This window comes from Muntiacus reevesi, chromosome 17 (genome assembly GCF_963930625.1).
Source record: "Muntiacus reevesi chromosome 17, mMunRee1.1, whole genome shotgun sequence".
NCBI classification, from domain to species: Eukaryota; Metazoa; Chordata; class Mammalia; order Artiodactyla; family Cervidae; genus Muntiacus; species Muntiacus reevesi.
Window position 1 is genome coordinate 22,052,737 of NC_089265.1, and position 12,427 is coordinate 22,065,163.

General features: G+C 39.2%; 1 protein-coding gene across 5 annotated transcripts in view; it reads right to left on the reverse strand.

Moving 5' to 3' along the window:
- Window positions 1-12,427, reverse strand: part of FOCAD (focadhesin) — a 292,503-nt gene that overhangs the window by 10,348 nt on the left and 269,728 nt on the right. For all 5 annotated transcript variants that reach the window (XM_065908204.1, XM_065908205.1, XM_065908203.1 and 2 more), the window contains 5 exons: window positions 11,220-11,348; window positions 8,966-9,081; window positions 5,367-5,627; window positions 4,623-4,712; window positions 1,135-1,312 (listed from right to left, as the gene is read on the reverse strand). In XM_065908204.1, coding sequence (XP_065764276.1) covers window positions 1,135-1,312; window positions 4,623-4,712; window positions 5,367-5,627; window positions 8,966-9,081; window positions 11,220-11,348 — 774 coding nt within the window. The remainder of the gene's footprint in view (window positions 1-1,134; window positions 1,313-4,622; window positions 4,713-5,366; window positions 5,628-8,965; window positions 9,082-11,219; window positions 11,349-12,427) is intronic.

The following is a 12,427-nucleotide window of genomic DNA, read 5'->3' on the forward strand; positions in this document are numbered from 1 at the left end:
AATATCAAATTTATTTGTTTCTTTCATATATCTTCATGCTTAATTGAGAACACCTACTAGTTTTCTACCGGATAAATATACTTCTGAGGTAGAGTGAAAAAATCTCATTTTTCATCACAGGTTCACTTTTCATTGGGCAGGCACTGATGTGGACAGGAGACAACTACCTCAGTTGCCAAAGAGGAAAAGGAATCAAAATTTCCTACACAATCTTGCAAAGAGTATTTAAATTGTATTTGTCAGCTTTCTCTCATAGCCTTCAAAATACAAGAGATGGGGAATATGGCTTATAAGGGCCTTCTAGTCACATCCAATCTGATCAGGTCCTAAACACAGATTCAGAAAATTATAAGTATATGACCAAAGGCATGGAGGAGAAATGAGGAGCTCCCTCTTTATTTTTTCCTCCTATTAATTTATAACTGGAGGATAACTGCTTTACAATATTTGTTAACCTCTGCCATACATCAACATGAATCAGCCACTGGTATACATTTGTCCCCTCCCTTATTGACCCCCCTTCCCCCCTCCCCTCTCCGACCCCTCCAAGTTGTCACAGAGCACTGGGTTGAAGGAGTTCTCTCTTTAGATGATTATTACAGCATAAATGTCTAAAATGGCCTAAAAGTTGCATCATTCATTAGCAGAGCTTCAGGCCTGGAGTTTCTGACGTGAGGATATAGTCAGGGTGTCCAGATTTTATTCTTCTCACCCCTGAGAAGTTCTTCTCTAGAATAACTATTTAATTTGTGGTTGCCTCTTTTTTTTCTGTTTGTTAAATGACCACCCAAAAGCCATGTTCATGAAAACATCAGGCAGAATCCATTAGCATCCATCTGTTTGAGAAACAGAAGCAGGCAGATTCAACCTGATAAACCTGCTTATGTCTTTGTGGGCCTGGAGGGCCAAATATGAGATCCAAACCTCCAACAGAATTTATTCTCACCTCCGAAGAGTTGCTGCTGTGAGCTGTAATTGTGCTTTTCTATCCCAGGTGCTGCTCATTTGGGGGTAGCAAGTCCTCACCCACGTCAGGAAGCCCTAAACTAGTTTATAAGTTGAGGAAACAATGATAACCTCAAAGAGATGGTGGGCATGTCTGTCTGTCCCGATGTTCTCCCTGGCTGGCCTTACCAGTGTTGGCGTGGCTCACGATCCGTGCCTGGTATAAGCTCTGCAGTGTCATCCAAGCCAGCGTGTCTTTTTCACGGTGCCGGACAGCAACACTGAGCACATCGGTCAAGCCCATCAAGGGGAATCGTCCTTGAGAGACCAAGTAGAGCCTGACAAAGGCAGCCTTTTCTAGGCTACTCTGCAAAAAAGCAAATTGTTCAGTTGCTATTAAACTAACTGAAGTTACAGAACCTTGGGGCAAGGGCAAAAGAGAAAGGGTGAGAAAGGGTGGAGTTGATTACCACTCCAAATGCTAAAACTCTTTGCTTCCTGCACTGTGTAACCTATCTGCCTGTGTGCTGTCTCAAAGTGTACCTACAGACAGTTGTAATGTCACCTTTTGTTTTCTCATAAAAACCATCAATGATTTCAAGGGTCAACTGGTGAGGATGTTTAGTAAAGACACACAAATAATAACAATGATAACCAACAAATACAGTACTTACAATGTGCCAGGCACATTTGAAGCACTTAACCTGTGTTAATTTGGCATTTCACAAAGTTTGGTACACAGACCTCTGGGGGACCCAAGACCTTTTGAGGGTCTGAGAGTCAAACTGTATTCATAATAGACCCCAAACAGGAGTAATATTCATTGCATTTTTTACTGACACTGGCAATTTTTAAAAAATCTAGTTTCATTTAAAATATCCTTGTAAACAATAAAATTACTAGCTTTGTTAAACCTCTGCCCTTGAATATACATCTTTGTAATATTCTGTATGACCAAATGGGAAGTATGCATAAAGCTCTTGTGCTGCACCCCCAAGTGTGATGTTTATCTCAAGAAGAAAGTTTTCAGAGTGAGTTGTGAGCTGAAATAGCCACTCTTTTCACAGACCACCATTTACTTGAAAGAATGATTGATAAACAAACTATGGTTATGAAAACTGAGTATTTGATTATTTTTTTAAAAGTAAAGGAAATGAGACTGCCATTTCCAAGGAAAATACTTGACAGTAGTTAGTGCCAATGACAAAATGTGTGCTTGTAAGTGAAAACTAGATTTTGGAAAATCTGTATCCACTACTATGACTTTGGCAGATTCCCAAGATACATACAAGACATATATACATAAAAGACTTTTCTGATGAGGTTGCCGGTAATAGTGACAAACACGATGTTTTGATGTTTATGATGAAATGTACCAACATTTGGAAGATTTTCATAATTTAGTGACTCAATATTTTCCAAATGACCAATATATCTTACAAATCTTGCAACAGTATCTTATAAAATCATGAATTGGTAAAAGATCCACAGTGCAATGGACCAATGGATTTTACTGTAACAGAGTATGAAGTTCACTGATCTGGTTTCAGATTCCACACTGCAACTAACCTATAAGAAATCACCACTTGCTGACTTTCGGTACAATATCAAAGAAAGATATGCACATGTTATCTGAAAAGACTACTAACTAACACTCTTCCCCATTCTACCTTCCTGTCTGTGTGAGGCTGGATTTTCTTCACACACTTCGCCAAAATGACATCACAACAGATTGAATGAGTAGCAGTCATGAAAATGCAGCTGTCTTCTATGAAGACATTGAAGAGACTTACAAAATGTAAGACAATGACACTTTTCTAACTTTCTGAACTAACCTGTTTTTTGGAAAAAGAATTTTTTTCTTACATGTTAAAATGCAATGGATTTATTACTACTTTTAAGTAATATTGTAAAAATTTTCTAGTTTTAATTTCTAAAATGGTAAACATTGACAGATATAACCCACATAAACAAAAGCTCTTTGAAGTCCTTGATAATTTTTAAGACACTAAAGTGGCCCTGAGACAAAAAGTTTGAGGACCACTATATTAATCATTTCATTCTCATAGTAACACTGAGCAATAGATTACTATTATCATCCTCCTTTACAGATGAGGAGACTGAAGCACAGAAGTTAGGGAACTTGCTTAATGCCACAGAGTAAGAACTGAAACCCAAGAAGTCTCAGCTCTTCACCTGTACCTTCTTATATCTGTTCTTTCTAGAAATGGATAGAAAAACACAGGGTTCAGCAGGACACATACTCTATGGGGGACACCAGAACACAATTTAGAATGTTCTAGTGACAATGTTCTGAATGGCACTTTAGAAATGCAAGTGAGTAACAAGGCCACTTTGAGCTTTAGGTACCACAAAGTAAATACTTCCAACTATACAACATGAATATAATAACAAGACATAATACATTACATGAATGTAATAATTATGATAATAAGTTATTACTGAGTCCTTGCCTTGGGTCAGGCACTTTTCCAACAACTTAACATGGATTAAGTCATTTAACTCTCAAAACGACCCTAATAGGTATGCGCTATTATTTCCCTTGTATAGATCAAGAGACTGAGGCAGAGAGAGAATATGACACTTAACCAAGGTCACATTGCTAGTAAATGAGAGACTGGATTTCACACCGTGGCAGTGAGGCTCCAGAGTCCACTTTCTCAAGCATTTCCTTATTAAATTGCTTGGGCTGTGCTGGCTTAGTCGTTCAGTCATGTCTGACTCTTTGCAAGCCCATGGACTGTAGCCTGCCAGGCTCCCCTGTCCCTGGAATTCACCAGTCAAGAACAGTGGGTGGGTAGCCATTTCTCCAGGGGATCTTTCTGGAGAATTCAATGGACAGAGGCTACAGTCCCTGGGGTTTTAAAGAGTCAGACACAACTGAGCGACTAATGCTTTTTACCCATAGGGAACACTAAAATGTTCTTGACAAAGTGTGATTAATTAGGTTAAAAAGTTATCATTCATCTGTCCATTTATACTACTACATATATACAATGGAATATATATTCGCCTAAAAAGGAATGAAACTGGGTCATTTGTAGAGATGTGGATGGACTAGAGACTGTCATACACAGTGAAGTGAGTCAGAAGGAGAAAAATATCGTATATTAATGCACATATGTGGAATCTAGAAAAACAGTACAGATGAATCTGTTTGCAAGGCAGAAATGGAAAACAAATGTATGGACACCAAGAAGGGAATGGGGAGGTGGGACGAATTGGGAAGCTGGGATTCACACATATACATTAGTATGAATGAAACAGATAACTAATGAGAACCTACTGTATAGCACAAGGAATTCTACTTAATGCTCTGTGGTGACCTAAATGGAAAGGAAATCCAAAATCGAGTGGATATATGTACACAACATATAGCTGATTTATTTCTCTGTGCAACAGAAACTAGCACAACACTATAAAGGAACTATACGCCAGTTGAAAAAAAAATTATTCATTCATCTGCCCATTTATACACTATATATCCAACCAGAGTAGGCTGGACATGAGACCCCACAGTGAATGAGAGAGTTTCCTGAAATTGGCCAGTAACTAACAAATATGAAACAAAGTAAGCTTCAGCCAAAAGGATACTATAACCATATCAATTGTAATACCCATCTCAATAATGAAAAAACACATGGATATGTTATTACCTCAGTAATCTGGGCAACCCGATTGGCTTCATCATCTGTCATTTCGGAGAGGCACTTTGCTACACTGATATACAGCTCTAGATCATTTCTCTGGTAAAGAAAAATCCCAAGCATGTCAAAATACAGTGTAAGATAACACGCATATTCTCACTCTTCTGACAAATCTTTAGCTTTGCTTATCTCCACCAACAGGAGCTGATGAGATTTTAATTTTAACCAAGCCAAAACTCGTGGCTAATTTTTTTTTATCATTTATACATCATCTTTCCTGTTATGGTGTATTTTGTTTGGCTGTACTTTTTTCTCATCAGAACCCATCATTCTAGATGGATTTTCTACTTCTTTGTACAACTACATTTCAGAAGTCTGTTGGGGGAGAGGCAAAGCTAGTATTAAGTCGTCTTATGCAAATATTAAGTGTGTTGGACAATATGCCCAAGGATTTCCTAGGTGTAAGGGTTTCTGAACTTGCTCATCTTCTATAGGCATTTGGTAAAAGACCTGAGAGCAAATTTCCTGGTGCTACACTGGTTAACCTGCTTCAGAGTGTGCTCAAAACTTTGGTTCTAAATTTCCAACCTCAATTTAGATTTTGGAAGCAAATATTCTTAGTGAAGAATGTGGTTATTTCTTGCTAGTCTTCCCACCACATTCTTAAAAACATACACCTCCCCGCTTTGCCAAAAAGGCTTTAAAAAATCCCAAACACAAATTGTCAGGAATGCAAATATTTTTGTTCCTCACCCGAATCTTATTTGGCAGGAGGTCAAAAATTTTCCTAGTAGCTTCGCTGAGCAGACTCCAGAGGTGGTGGGAAGGGCTGGGCAGTTTCATGGCCTGACTCAGGCCCTGTAAGGCACTTAGGCGTAACTCAGGACTGGAGAGTGGGGAAGTTGCTTTAAAAACTGCCACCATTAAGCTTTCAACAAAACCCACAATCTGTTCATCAGAGACATATTTTATCCATGAAGGCATAGATAGAAGAAGGTATTTCTTGACATTCAGCTGAAAGAGAAACCGAAGAGGTCAGATGTCAACAGACAAGTCTGGGTTTGTAATGCTCAAAACCTCTAGGTCATCACCGTCTGAGGGTAAAATGAAATTTTAAAAGGTTCAGGTTGCTTCCTAGACCCTCATTTCCCCACAGCTTCATGAGCCAATGGACCACCAATGCCTGTGATGTTAGCTGCTGCAGTGACTTCTGATCTAGGGTGCGTGTGTGGATATGTGGTATCTGCCAATCCATCCGTGAACTACTCATCTCAAATCTTGGGTCTTTCCAGTCATGGGAATAAAATGCTACTTCTCAAAGTACATGACAGTTGATATTCAGTCTTAAAAGGTCACATTCTCTAGCAAGAAAAGCTAATGGAGATGAAGGCTCAACTGTTGGAAATTAGCTAAACAGAATATCTGATATTATTCATTTCTTCTTCTGAGAAAGCATGAGAAAATAATCAGGGGAACAGGAGTTCTGGGGCCAATTCTGAGCCAAGAAGAACCAGCCAAGCATGTGAAACTGACCATAGTGTCTTAGAGTTCAGGATAGCTAAGAAGGGTGTGGTTAGTGATGGCTATGAGCCACAGACTGTAAGGAAGCGGGCTTCAAAAATTCTTAGAAACGTTAAGTATGATACTAAAGGAGCAGCAAGTCTAAAAGAAATGTTTTAAAAAATAAAATCTGACAAAAATCGGTAAATTTCTAAAAAGATCAATGTAGCTGCATGAGCTAGACAAGATTTCACATTAAAGAACATGCCATTTCAGATCTTTTTTTTTAAATGAGAAGGTACATAATTTAAAAAAATGAATTTACAAACAATTTGTTAATTAACAAAGATAATAAGAAAGCTTCCTAATCAAAGACGAATGTAAAAAAAAAAATAGGACAGATTTAAAGGAGAAATGGAAGGATAACTAAAACCTAGAAAAATATCTGAGATCAAGAAAACAGGCAGTTAGAATTATAGATGATTTAAAAGGAAAGAAGCATTATAGAACAGTGTGCAAGGCACAGGCTTTTGAGTCAGCCAGTGTTTCCATTGATGAGCTATATAAGCTTTGCTTAACTGCTACTTGCCTCAGTTTATCAACCTGTAAAATGGAAATAATAAAAAAAATCTACTTCTCAGAGGTGAAATAAGTAGAAATAAAAGCTTTCATATTGTACGATTCCATTCTTAAGAATTTCTAAAATTTATATGAAATGTAAATTTATATGAAAGTTCTTTAAAGTAGCAAAATTAGAGACCAAAAGAAGATCAATGGTAGCCTGGGTCTGAGATTGGGAGTGGGGATTAACTATAAGCAGGCACAATGGAATTTTGGGGGATGGTGAAAATGCTATTGGTGATGGATGAAAATGGATAAATGTACTAAGACTCATCAAATTATACACCTAAAATAGCCATATTTTATGGAATATAAATCAGAACTCAATAGAGCTGTAAAAAAATTGGCCTGTCAGGGTTGTATATGTGCGTGCATGCTCAGTCGAGTCTGACTCTTCTGCAACCCCATGGACTGTAGCCTGCCAAGCCTCTCTGTCCATGGAATTCTCCAGGCAAGCATACTGGAGTGGATAGCCATTCCCTTCTCCAGGGGATCTTCCAGACCCAGGGATCAAACCCGTGTCTCTTTCATCTCCTGCACTGGCAGGTGGATTCTCTACCACTAGGGCCACCTGGGAAGCCCCTGTCAGGGTTGAAGAGAGATTAAATCTGATGAGTGACAGTGCTCCCTGAGAGCTTACCAGTAGGAGCAATGTAACAAGTGTTCATTAAAGGGCAGCTGGATGGAGCTGCTTGGAGCAGACAGGTAACAGAACCTCCTGAAAGGACGCAGATGTCAGTAACACTGACCTTCAATTCAGAAGAATTAGGAGATGTAGGAAAACTTTTTAAAAAAGCAGAGTAGAGACTAAAGTCAAAACACAAGGGCTTTTTCGGAAAAGACTACTGTCCTCCACTTTTGATACCAGTATTCTTTGGGGATTGCAAATAACTTGATCTGGGGAGAGAAGAGGAGCCTTGCCTAACTTCGTGGTTAACAAAGCTTTGGGGTCCTTTATCTGGCAGGGAGATTAGTAAATTGAGTAACAGACTACTTGGAAGATTAGCCAGGGCAATTTAAAAATGTTTGAGCACAATGTTTAGCCTTGGAAATGCACCTTAAAAACAAGCAGAGTAACAGAGCGTTCTGTTGCCCAGATGCCTATTGAAATTTATAAGGAATTCCAGTGTGGAATTCCTTATAACAGTGTGGGCTGTTTGGCAGACAGTATAGTGATCTGGAAATACTAACAGAGCCTCCCAGGCTTCCTATGAGTTGAGAACTTGATGTAATGATACTAAGATATTGACCCCTTTTACCATTATCAAGTAAAAGTAAAAAGCAGATGCCCGTGAGAATCTATATATGTTAATAAAGAGATCCATATCAGTTTTTAATGCACTCATGAATTACAATAAAGATGATTATATACATAAAAAAAGATGAAATAATAAGAGCGCTTTTCACCATTCTCAAAGAATTAAAGCCTCCAGGAATAGAAGAATAAAAAAAAGATCATTTAGTTCATAATCAATTGGTGAACCTCTAAGGAATCATGGAATATGTTTTTTTTTGTCCTACCTTGAAATGTAACCGAAATGATACATCTTTGTTTATTTCATATCTTTATATAATCTCACCCCATTCTTCCTACCTACCCTTAGCCTATACCTTGGAAGCTGGTGCCACTTCTATCACAAAGGCTAAGCTGGATCACTTCTTCCTCAGCATTTTACTCAAGCTGAACACCTATGGACAGAGATGTTCTACTCTCTCCCCCTACACCCTCCCACTTACATCCTCTGGGGTCTCTAATTTGATGCCTAATAAAATCCTACCAAGCTTTCAAGGCTCACCTTAATTGCTGCCTTTCTGTGAAAGGGAGGAATGAGGGATTGTTTATCGAAAGCATGTGGATTTGCCTTTCTTTTAATCCCTGCTGTAATGATTATGTAGATCATATAAACAAATAAACCCAGGTTCCAGTAACTCTACAACTTTCTACCTGTGTGGTCTTGAGAAAGGAGCTTGAACATCTCTGATCATCATTTTCCCTTTTTCTTGTAATAAACATGAAAAGCATGGATAGTTGAAAGCATACATGGTGATGGCTATGGCAGAGTTTCAACTCCCACCATTTTCCAATCTCCCGGCCAGCTACTGTCAATTGCTCACTCTTTGTGAGATCCCACTTGTCCACTCTTGACTTTGAGAACTCATAACCAAATGAATGCTGATCTCCCCCAACAACTATACCCTCCTATTGCTCAACACCCTTAATTACTACTTACACTCAGACCATGGATCAGAGGTGGCATCACCCACATTCCCAACAGTGCAGTGACATTCTGGGAGGACTGTGCCTGGGTCACCATAATTTCAAGACACAGTTGCTGAATCTCTTCACCTGAAAGAGAAGAAGGGAGAAGAATATCTGTAATGCAGGTAGGTGCCTCTTGTAACCCAGGTTTAGGTTTCAGTGTCCCCAGTAATACAGCTAAAGGTAAAAGAACTTTTGTATGATGTCTAACAGTAATGGAGCTTCAGCAAACCGTAAGGTATTTCAAGAGACGTTTTTAGTTGTGAAACAAATGAATGTATCTACTGGATTAGAGGCCTGAGTCTTGGAACTGGTAAGGATCTTGAACTAGCTTGGCAAATTTCTCTTACAATGTTTAGATAAACCTAAAGACTCAAATACTATTAAAAATTTGAGAAAATTCTAGCTAAAAATCTCATTTTTCTTTTTTCTCTCCTCTCCACCTTGCATTCAGCATATAGACAAATCCAGATCTGGAAGGATTTAAAGATGTCACATTCTCTAATGATCCAGTCTTTTTTAAGCCTGATCCCCATCAGCAGATACATCTTCCTAACCAGGCCTTTTCTTCTTTTTACTAAAATACCAACATCTTCAACAAAGCACATACAAGTGGGGAGGGGCAGGGGAACATAGTTTTCAAATGAAATCTCTGGATATATAGTATGGTGACACCATATCTTACATAGGATTAGGTTCAAATGAAAGCATTCAAATGAAAAGTTGTGTTTAGTTAAAATCATCTTTGATTATCCCGTAAATTGCACATAAATTACAGTATACAAATCTTTTGGTATATCATATGTAAGTAAGCACCTACTATAAATAATAGAGCACTCATGGCAAACACACACATATATATACACATCCATAATTCATAGCACAGTTCAAGTTGTTCTCGCTCCCTCTTTTGGTGGGGGTGCAAATATTGATATATGAAGCTAAATTTCCATATGCTAATATGCTAACTCCATCATAGAATTTGCTTTGGACAAACAGAGGTGTGCATTGCCTTTACCTCTCACCACAAAGTACCCAGGATAAACAGAACCATCTGTCTACATCTTATCTCTGGAATTTGTGAATATGTTCCCTTGCTTGGCAAAGGAACTTTGCAGATGTGATTAAGGTTAAAGACCTTGAGATGGGGAGATTATCCTGGATTATTCAGATGGACCCATTAATCACATGAATCTTTACAAGTGGAAAACCTTTCCTGCCTTCAGAGAACCAGGAAGATGACAGGATGAGGCTTCTTTAGCCCTCTGCTGCTTGCTTTGAAGGCAAAGAAAGGGAGCCACAAGCCAAGGAGTGGGCGTCCTCTAGAAGCTGGGAAAGGGAGGGGAATGGAATCTCCCCGTCTCAGTCTGTTCGGACTGCAATAACAAAACACTATGGACTGGGTGGTTTATAAACAAGAGACTTATTTCTCACAGTCCTGGTGGCTGGAAGTTCAAGATCAGGGCATCAGCATGGTTGGGTGTCTGGTGATAGCCCTTTTCTGAGCTGCAGTCTACTGGCTTCTTTCTGTGTCTTCACAGTGTGGACTGAGGACTTTTGTGGACCTCTTTTAGAAGGACAGTGATTCCATTCATGAGGGTTCCTCATGACCTAATTGCCCTTGAAGGACCCACCCCCTAATACCATCACACTGAGGGTTAGGATCTCAACATATGAATTTTCAGGGAACACAAACATTCAAGCCACATCACTCCCCTGGGCAACAAAGGAAGAAATGTTGTTCTGTTGATACCCTGATCTTAGTGAAGTGACAACTATGTTGGACTTCTGATTTACAGAACTATAAGATAATAAATCTGCATAGTTTCAAGCCACTAAGTCTGTGGTAATTTGTTACGGCAGCAACAGAAAACTAATACAGCATCCCATAGGGCATTTCGTTGAAAGCTGGAGTTCTGGAAGTGCAGTCTGATAACCATCAAACCAGGCTTTCTGTGATCTACGCTGCATACCCAGCAACACGCACGTCTCAGTCAAGTACTGTTCTGATGAGTGCATCTGGTATATGTCTTCAAAACTCCTCCTCCTCCTCAGCTATTTAAAAAGTGACTCAATGAAGTAACCCAGCTGTCCCACCCAAGAGGACAAACCTTAAGTTCCCAGAGGTCCATTCAGTCTCTATCAATTGTGACAAAAAAATCTCACTTTCTATTCAGGTCACAACCTAAAAGCGGAGTCTGAAGACCTAAACACATGATATTTACCAAAGTTTAGCCTCATAAGTGGAGAGAGGAGAGCAGCCCAGTTCACAGGAGGATACTGGTGGTTTTCTCCAACAGTTGCTATAGGTTTCATCACAACTTTGAGAAGGGAAGGGGGCACAGATTCAGGACCTGCAACAGAAAGAAAAAAATAATAATAAAACCACTCAATAGCCTCATGAAAGTGAAAGATGCCAACTTTTCCTCCTTTCTACTCATTTCCAAGGATTCGGTATCACAGCTTCAACTATGTTCACCCTTTCAATTCTGTGCCCTTAAAGCCAATCCCATTTGCTACAAACTTTGCTCCCTCTATCCTCCTTTCTCTTATTTGCTTCCAGTCTTTCCTTCTTATCTGGATAGGAATGTTCCACATTGCTAATTAACTCTCTTCCATGCTCTCTCATATCTTTTCATTGAATTTCCTAAAAACTTACTCTATGTTATTGCCTATCTCTCACTCATTCCTTAATCTACTTCCAGAAGAGGAGATAATTACTGCCACTCAGGTCTATCCCCTTCTCAGGACAAAGGGTTACTTCGATCCCTGTGGCTCTAAATGGTTACACTCTGCCCATGTGCTCCTTGCTTCTTCTTCTTCTCAGCTTGTGCCATGGCTGACAGCTCCACAGGTGAAATAACATAATAGCTAATCCATAGTTTAACAAACTATCTAAGACACAGCACCATGACTTTAGTGATATAGTCTTTAAAAAAAAATTTTTTTTTTAAGGTGGGAGGTAATTTGAAATTGAAAAAATCAGATGCTCTAGCAGTTTTGAGTGGAGCCATAGGTAAAGCCAAGGTTGGAGCAGCCAGTGAGGATCATGAAGAAGTGACGTTACAAGGAGGTCAGAAATGATGTACGAAAAACTAGGAGACAAAGAAGGAGAAGTGAAAGCAGCAGTAGGATCAATTAGCAAAAGAATTAGCAAAAGAAAAGAAAAAAAAAAAAGAGCAGGGGTGGAGTCAGAAAACAAAGCAGCAGCAGACACTGAAATAAGGGAAAGCCAAGACGGGGGCAGGGCCAGCAAGAGGAAAAACAGCTACAGAAAGACATGTGGGAAGAGGAAGAGTGCAGGAGAAAGGAGAAGCAGAGGTAGGAAAGCAGCAAAATCAGCAGACTCTGAAAAGTGGGAAAGCAGAAGTGGGCAAAGAGTCAGCAAAAAGAGAAACACCTGCTGAAAGGAGAAGCATGGGAAAAGGAGAAG